Source organism: Camelus ferus, chromosome 6 (assembly GCF_009834535.1).
Source record: "Camelus ferus isolate YT-003-E chromosome 6, BCGSAC_Cfer_1.0, whole genome shotgun sequence".
Classification (NCBI taxonomy): Eukaryota; Metazoa; Chordata; class Mammalia; order Artiodactyla; family Camelidae; genus Camelus; species Camelus ferus.
Genome location: NC_045701.1, coordinates 29,376,411 through 29,385,577, shown reverse-complemented (window position 1 = coordinate 29,385,577; position 9,167 = coordinate 29,376,411). Strand labels below are relative to the sequence as shown.

The following is a 9,167-nucleotide window of genomic DNA, read 5'->3' as shown; positions in this document are numbered from 1 at the left end:
ATTGCCTCTTAATATTTTGAAGTTAACCTCCTTAATCATATTATTCGTACCTCTAGATGACAGGCACAGTGAAGGACAATGGAATTATTTCAATGACTGGATTTTTTTGTTAAGTTCAACAAATAAATATTAGGCCCCCTTTATTGTGGGAAATTATACAAGTTGCTTTGGAAGAAACAAATATGAGTTAGACAAAGCCTGTATCTCCAAAGTGCTTATCACAATGTGGTAAATTTATTATCTATAAAAGTCAAATTAAAAACTATTTTAAAATTAATTTTTATACTTTGTTCTTTTATTTGCCTAGTTTATTGATATATAGAGAAAATCTATATTTATGAGATTATTCCATATTATTCATATGAATATCTGAGAAAGTATTATCAGATTACCCAGGGAATCTTTCATCCATCATGATAGGATTTAAATCGGCAAATAAAATAACATACATTGATTTTGTTAAATATTCCAGTGTCATCCCTCCCTCCTGTGACTCATTATCAACATTTCCTCTTTGTTGCCTTGATCACAATGAATATATTTTTAGAAGACAATTTCCTTGACTAATTTAGTTTTTCCATTCCAGGTCACTACAGCATTATTAGGTCACTATCCTCTAGTGCAGTTAATTAGCTATTTTTTCCATTTTTAGAAACATTTTATATAATTCTGTGTGCTTGAGATAATAATCTATGAACAGATACAAGGGAAGGATGGGGTGAAGTTGACAACAGGAGGAAGATACTAAACCAGATAAACTTCAGTGACAAGAAAAACTCAGGTAACAATCCACTTCTTGTATATTTCCTTTAAGCTGTGGCCTGGAGGCAGGAAGAAATAGGTAGTAGGTGGTGAGATGATGAGCACAACAGGAGAATAACTATGAATGGCTGTGAATATGGAGAATAAGAATGAACCTTAATTTTTAACCAGGACTCAGAAGTGACTTGGAGATCCAAAGGTGCAACTAAAGATACTTTGCAGAGGCTAGAGTCCACAGTGTGGTCAGGACTAGGCTGCACATTGAGTTGTTAACTGTACCCAAGGATCTTCAGAGAAATGTATTAACACTGAAAGTAAAGACAGATACACTTTGTGTCTTCAAAACAGGCTTGTTGTTTGCTTTACTTCTATCTTTAAAGAACTAAGAAATAAAGAGAAGAAAGTTCATTAGATACTAATAAGTGATGTTTTAAAAAATAAAACCCCAATTTCATACAATCAAGGTGAAGAAAGAATAATTGAAAACTTACTTAGAAGAAAAGTATCTATAGTTCTAACTTACCCTGAACTTAAATAATGTGGTGTCGGTTAAAAATTAGATAAAAAAAATAGAGAAAAAAAAAAGGAAACTAAATATATAGTGTTTAAAAGCAAGCAATCAAACCTCCTGTTTTTATGTTTTTTAAACATTTCTTAGAATTTTCCCCTAGGTCACTACAGTGAGATGTTTGGTGGTGAATGGGGGGGGGGGGGGTTAGAGCCACAAAGATAAAGGGATAGAAAATGGATCCTGTGAGGGAAGGCTAAAGGAATTGAGATAGTTAAAACTAGAGGGCACAGATGAGTAACTTTTACTTGCTTTGACCAAGTTCAAGGATATTAAACATTTATCTGAAAGAGTTGCTGACAACTTCTTTGTATTCATAGAGAAGGAATTAAGTGGACATCGACTTAATTAAAAGGATGAGAGATTTTCTTTTGTCAGGAAGAACCTTTGGACTATTATGCTAACAAAAGGTAGGAAACCAAGGAAGAAAATGAGTTTTCAGATTTTGTAAACTGCAGAAGAACTGACATGTCCTGGATGGAGAAACAAACAAACAAAAAAGGGGAACTGGGTCAGAACATATTTTTAGATCTCTTCCAGATGAGTGATTTTATCAATTGGGGATGATAAGCATCTCTCTCTGTTTTATTCCAAAATTTTTAAGTGTAAAATTACCATGAATCTATTCCAAGGGTTGTCCAATTCTTATTCCATATAGATCAAGGCACTTAAATGACGATTCCATCAAATGCTGCAGAATCTGGGTTTGTCACACGTCATAATCGCTTAAGTAATCTAAATAAATGATGGCTATAATTTGTGTCATTATAATTCTCAAGATTAATAGCTAGACCAAAACTAGAGGACTCAAAGTGGTATATTTTCTAATGGCAATGGGCTTAGGAGAGTACATACTTTTTCCATGGAAGGTCTCGGATGGCTCAAAGTGATCAAACATCCAAAACATAGTATCTCCCACTTGAAGCCATTCGGAGGCTATATTCAGAGCCATTAGATGGATAGTCATGAAATTTGAAGCCTTGAAAACAGGAGCTAGGTAAGTTTCCAGATAGGCTGATATTTGCTGTTTGTATTATTTTGTCTTCTTTGCTCTTGAATGGAAAGGAGATACATTTTGTCTTTGACCCCACTTCTTTCCTCAGCTTCAGCCCTCATTTCTGGAGTCTCTCCATCTCCTGCTGAGCTCATCTGCTCTTTACCTGTCTTCTGCAGCTACCTACCTATTCAAGTTAATCTTTCTTGGGTAATAAATCGGAGTTGAAAGGGATTACTTATTTCTTCATCATCAAAACTCTCATATCTTGCATAAGATGTATAGGATCTCAGGTAAGGAAAGTCACCTGGTAACTTATTTGTTTTGTAATAGCTTAATAGGGCATCATTCCCTTAGTAATGTAAGTAAAACTAAGGAATGCAGTATGCTAGCCTAAAGGAAAGCAACTCTAATGAGAGGTGCTAGTGAAAAATAATTTGGGGCATTGGGGCTTTTAAGATTGCACATCTGAACAAGCTCCCGCTCTACCATTTCTTCCTCTTTATCATTCCTTTCCATCTAACTGACCATCTCCTGGTCTGCTGCTGCATTCACAAATCCGATTTTGCTTTGCATTCCTTTTTCTCATCTTTATATAAGTTTTATTTCTGATTTTTTTTTTAAGTATTAAGCTTCTTTTTTTTTTTTAATGTCCTTCTTGCATTCTGGCTAGACTCTGTCTTGGTGTAAAATCACACAGAATCTCATTTTTTTTCTAAGTGACCCCAAAACCCCTCTTTTAATTTTTCTAACTCTATTCCTTATAAATTCATTAACAGTCAAATTTATTGCCATTTCTTTGCTGTTTTCACTTATAATTTTTTGCTATTCAAATCTCAACTTGGAGGGAAGCACCACTTATATTTTTACTTCCTATGTATTATTGTTTTTCTTACTTCATGGAAGCCTTAAAATGCCTTGATTAGAAACAATTTTTCCTTTAGTGATCAGAAGAAAGTCTTTTTCAATGATTTTTCTTCCCATTCATAACAAAAATTTGATTAGTTCATAATTCATGACATGAGGTTTTGGTTAGAAGTCATAAAACGGTTTATACAACTCTTGCTTAAAATTATTTTGATAACCTTATGGTCCCACTTTATATATGTTCAATTTCTTAGTTCATTGCTTTTTTCCACATGATTGATATCTATTCTTTTTTATCTTTATATTATTCTAAGGCTTAGCAGAGTACTAGGCACTTTATAGATGCTGCATAAATATTTGTTGAACGAATAAATGAGTAAGTCAAGAAATCCGTCTAGCATTATTTGAGCTGCTTTTCAATCAGTGCAAAGGATTAGGATATATGAAACCTGCCTCCAGTGTCTTATAATATATTTGGGGAGATAAAACTCATGCATATTTATTAGAATGCCACTGAAAATTAGTGTGATAAAAATTATTTATGTGAAGACTCAGATAAAGGAAGCGGTCAGAATACTGAGAAGAGACCTTCTGAAGATGGAGACTGAGTTAAAAGGAAGCAGAATGTTTGAGAATCCCCAGGTATTTGATGAATTATAGCACTTTTTCAATTGTTCTTATCCTTTCTAGAGAAGGAAGAGCTGTATGTAACAGATCAAAATTACATTTTTTGTCATGAATATGGACTCTTCAAAGGCAGGAATTCTTGTCCACGCTACATCCCCAATGCCTGGAGTGGTGCCTGGTATTCTGAGCACTCAAAAATACTTATTGAATTAATGAACAAAAATCATTCAGAGAATAACTCAGGAGTCAATTATATACCTACTCAGTCCAAGAACATTTTGGTTGGCTGATTATTTTAAGTTCCCTATCATTGTGGACATTAGTTGATCAGACTTGGTGCTGGATGTAGTTGGAATCAGAAGTCACTTATGCGAAGCTTCAGGGAAAATGTCAGGTTGTGCTATTTGTCCTTCCTCCTTCAATAGCTTCTATCTTTATTACAGGCTTTCTGAAATGCCTTCTGTCAGATTTATTGCTTAATTTTAAGATTTTCCTTTTACTCCTAAGTTATTTGTTCATATGTAAGAAAGTTGTGGTATACAGAATAATGGTCCCCAAAGATGTCCATGTCTTAATCTCTGGCCCTGTGAATATGCTACCTTACGTGGTAAAAGGGATTTTCCAGGTGTAATTAAGAATTTTGAGATGATAAAATTATCCTGGATTATCTGGGTCAGCCCAATGTAATCACAAGAGTCTTTATAAGAGGAAGGCAGGAGCGTCAGAATCAGAGAGGAGATGGGATGACAGAGGCAGAGTTTGGAGTGATGTACTTTGAAGAGAAAGGAAGGAGTCATGAACCAAAAAATGCAGGTAACCTTGGAAAAGCCAGGAAGTAGATTCTCTCCTAGATCTTCCAGGTGGAATGCACCTCTGCTGACAACTTGATTTTAGCTTGGAAGACCTGTTTCGGCTTTCAAATCTCCAGAACTGTGAGATAATGTATTTGTTTTTCTCTCAAACACTAATTTCCAAGTAATTTGTTACAGCAGAATTAGGAACCTAATACGAAGGCTATTAAAACGCAAAGAATTTTCAACAGGAGACAGGGGTTCTTGATTCTAGTGTAAACTCTCCCACCAATTACCTTCGTGATAATAAGCAGATATACTTCCTATATCTCATTCTACAGACATTGTTTAGCTGGGAGACATGGATGTTGTACTAAATCAGGAACATCCCACGAGCAGTGGACCTCTGATGGTTTGTCTATGGCTATTCTTTATTCCTGAAGGATTGTAATTTTGTCTTTACCTCCCCATGCTGGAATCTGGCCTATATTCTTTAGTGCTTTTTCTGTACTTTATAACTCAGTCATCCTCCTCTTTCAATCACAGACACAGGCACTGTCTGGCTCTTTTCACCATGTATTTTATTTCTGTCACTCTTTAACTATTCCAAATTTATTTTGAAAAAGAAAAGTGACTGTCCTTATTTGGCAGAGTTCTTATCTTTGGGGATCCAATGAGTGAACATCATTTACAAAATAAAATGATTTTTTTTCCATTTTGAAACATATCAAAGGCCCTTTTATTTACTGTTTTAAATAAATAATTGATATCCCATATTTCTTCTGATGATAAAATTTTCTTGTGCAAATATTACTCTGGGTAGTTAAACAGCTGCAGGAACAAGGCCTGGGATCCTGTGATAATTCCAGATCAGATAAATCCAGATTCAGATAATTCCAGATCCAACTACTAATATGAACCTTACTGAACTATGATGTGCTTCCTTGATTCAACAAGTGTGAAACACTCATTAAATACCTGGTTGCGTTGGTCATTCCTGGTGATTGTAATGGAAGTGGGGGCTCCTCAGATGAACCAGACATGATTCTTGTACTCAAGAGATGTGTTTTAATTAAAAAGATGGAAACTTACATAATCATGAGCAGCAGAGTGAAGTAAATGCTAATAGTGCAGAGTGGGTATAGAGACTTGGGCAGATTCCGAAGATTTCACAAGTGAGGGAGCATTTGAGCTGGGATGTTGAGAAGGATTTTGTGACTTGAAGAATAGAATGAGAGACATTTTGGAAGTGAAAGAAAGAAGGAAGTTTTAAAGGTTCCTATTGCTCTAGAAGTTGTTCTATGAGCAACATGAGTAACAGAACAGAGACTTAGAAAGCTGTATGCTGTGCATGAGGGATTGTTAGGTGGCTCATGTGAATGGCTGAAATTGTAGTCAAAAGTGTCTGATGATGCTCTTATATGCTGCTAGACAGCAGGAAATAGTACATAAAAGGAAAGAGGTCCAGAGGAAGAATAATTTAGTAATAGTAGCTTTGAAAACAATAATGTCACATGGGAACAAACTGACTCCTCTAAGCAGAAGTCAGATGTGCATTTAGTGAAGATTATTTGGTTTTTTGAGGTGTTCATGTGATAATTACTTTCATGGACTAGAGGCTTTCTTTCTTAAACACTAATACCTGCCTAGACAATGTTTGTTCATCTTCTTTCTTCCTTTAGATAACATGAAAACTGACCCTGATGGTGTCTTAAGGCAATGGATCTAACAAATCACTCCATAGTATCAGAGTTTGTATTCCTGGGATTCACCAATTCATGGGATATCCAGCTCCTCCTTTTTGTCTTCTCCTTTTTGTTCTACTCTGCGAGCATGATGGGAAACCTTGTCATTGTGTTCACTGTAACCTTTGATTCTCATCTGCACTCCCCCATGTATTTCCTCCTGGCTAACCTCTCAGTCATTGATACGGTGTTTTGCTCAATCACAGCCCCTAAAATGATTTGTGATATTTTTAAGAAGCACAAAGCCATCTCCTTTTGTGGATGTATTACCCAGATCTTCTTTAGCCATGCTGTTGGGGGCACTGAGATGGTGCTGCTCATTGCCATGGCCTTTGACAGATACGTGGCTATATGCAAGCCTCTCCACTACCTGACCATCATGAGTCCCCGAATGTGTCTATGTTTTTTAGTCACTTCCTGGATCATTGGCCTTATCCATTCATTGGTTCAATTAGTTTTTGTAATAGATTTGCCTTTTTGTGGCCCTAATATATTAGATAGTTTTTACTGTGACCTTCCACAGCTCCTCAGACTTGCCTGCACAAACACCCAAGAACTGGAGTTCATGGTAACTGTCAATAGTGGGCTCATTTCTGTGGGCTCCTTTGTCTTGCTGGTCATGTCCTATATCTTCATTCTGTTCACTGTTTGGAAACATGCCTCTAGTGCTTCATCCAAGGCCCTTTCTACTTTGTCAGCTCATATCACTGTGGTGGTTTTGTTCTTTGGGCCACTGATGTTTTTCTACACATGGCCTTCTCCCACATCACACCTGGATAAATTTCTTGCTATTTTTGATGCATTTATCACTCCTTTTCTGAATCCAGTGATTTATACATTCAGGAACAAAGAGATGAAAGTGTCAATGAGGAGACTGTGCAGCCATCTTGTTCATTACAAGAGTATTTCCTAAGTGAGTGGCTATGAAGATATGAAACTATAGATTCTCCTTCACGCTGGTTGCAGAAAAGACATTATGCAATTTCAAAGAAATACTCAAGACTCAGGCCATGTTATATATCTAGAAATATGCTATTTATTAAATTATGGTACCTATTTCACCATTAAATTTAAAGTGATGTCATTCCTTGACACTCTGTACATTAAAGTGTTAAAAACCAAATCATGTGTCCCTTGAAACCTACATGGTCTACGAGAGTGCCATGTAATTGAGCAAATAATAATATTTTGTCTTTTTCTTTATTGGAATAATTATTCTATTGATAGACAAACTAGGCATTCTTACTTTGTTTCATCTACTTATTACCTACCTTGATTCTAATTCCCTTTGTTCCTACTCTATTTGATTCTTATTTCTCCAGTTTCTACATATTTTACCTCCTTATCAAGCATTTCTATCTGGCAGTCTGGGAAATTGTTAATCCTATGTTGGAATTTTAGAATTTAAAGCTAGGATAGATTACCAACACCATTAGTTCTAACCCCCTTAGTTGCACATGCTAAACCCCAGGAATTGAGAGATGACTGCTGTTTGCCAAAAAGCACACAGCCAGAAACCACCAGAGATTCCCAGGTACCAGAAACCATGCCTCTGGTTGCCAGGCCACGGCCCTTTCACTTTCAAATCAGCTTTTTGTATTTGACCCATATTCTGCTCATGTTCCACTCTTACAGCCCTTTCCTGTGGTTCTATTTGAAGGGAGAGCTTTACATCTCTCATTTGTATTTCTTCTTCTGAGCAAATAGTCATTAGCATTTAATACTTCTTTATCATTTGCAAACCTTTTCCCAATTTCTACCACTATCTTTATATTTCCCTTTTCAGATCCTACCAAAGCCAAATTTTAAATCATAGCTTTAATTATGAAAAAAATTTAAAATTCATTATTAAATAATATTCTTTTGTCTACAGTGGTATTCAGAGAGCTCTTTGATTAAATTCTATTTTGTAGGCTTGAAGTCCCACAAATGCTTAATAGTTAATGATATTCTCTCTTTGTGGGAAATAAATGTGATTGGTGAACTGTGTACTCTGCTTGAGTAAATCACACTAAGATCATTGTGTCTCTGCCAGAAAGATAAATTTAAAATACTTCAGCAAATAGAAAATGAAATATTTATAAAATCTATGTGAAGTTCCTCTTTTTTCAAGAACTTATGCTGTCTGTTGTTTTATATGGTTACTAAAGAATAGAAAGGAACCTATTAATTGAAATTTCTTTCATGAAGCAATGGAGTTGATTGTCATCATTTGTGTCCTAGAGGAGGTAATAATTGATGTGATTCACATAGTGCTTTTTACAATTTAGGTATTGTTCATAAATCTTATGAAATGGATACTCTCATTATCTCATTTCACAGAGGAAAGGTCTGAGGCATAAATATCTTAAACATTTAATACCTATTAAGCAATAAGCCTGAACATAAAGTCTTGCAGTTTTGATCCAGGATCTGTCGCCTTGACTCCTGTACTATAGTGCATCTCTGGTAATAAAAGTTATCAGAATAACACCTTTACTTGAAAATAATCCCTATTTGTGGGCCTTCCTCTGGTTACTCCATCACCCTCAAAGCCCTGTATTTATGGAGTTAATAAATTTGCAAATATTTATTGTGTATTTAAAACCAACTAGCCATCATTTCTAGGCACTTACTGCTATCAAAGAAGTTGAAATGCCAAGATTTCCCTAATATACTGTAGAGGATGGAGTCTAAAGGCTCAAGAAGATATTTGAATGGATCTATTATGTGTAACATACTAAGATAACCCCTAACCCTCTCCTTCAGGTGGGGGCTGAGGGACATGGCATCACCAAGGCTGCTTTTATAGAGCTGCCAGGAGGAAGAACTGT

The 9,167-nt window shown here is 35.6% G+C and overlaps 1 protein-coding gene across 1 annotated transcript; it reads left to right on the top strand.

Moving 5' to 3' along the window:
* Window positions 1–6,328: 6,328 nt before the first annotated feature.
* LOC102506799 (olfactory receptor 4F15) lies at window positions 6,329–7,267 on the top strand. The gene has a single exon (XM_006194848.2). It carries the CDS (start codon window positions 6,329–6,331, stop codon window positions 7,265–7,267), a length of 939 nt encoding a protein of 312 aa, XP_006194910.2.
* The last annotated feature ends 1,900 nt before the right edge of the window (window positions 7,268–9,167 follow it).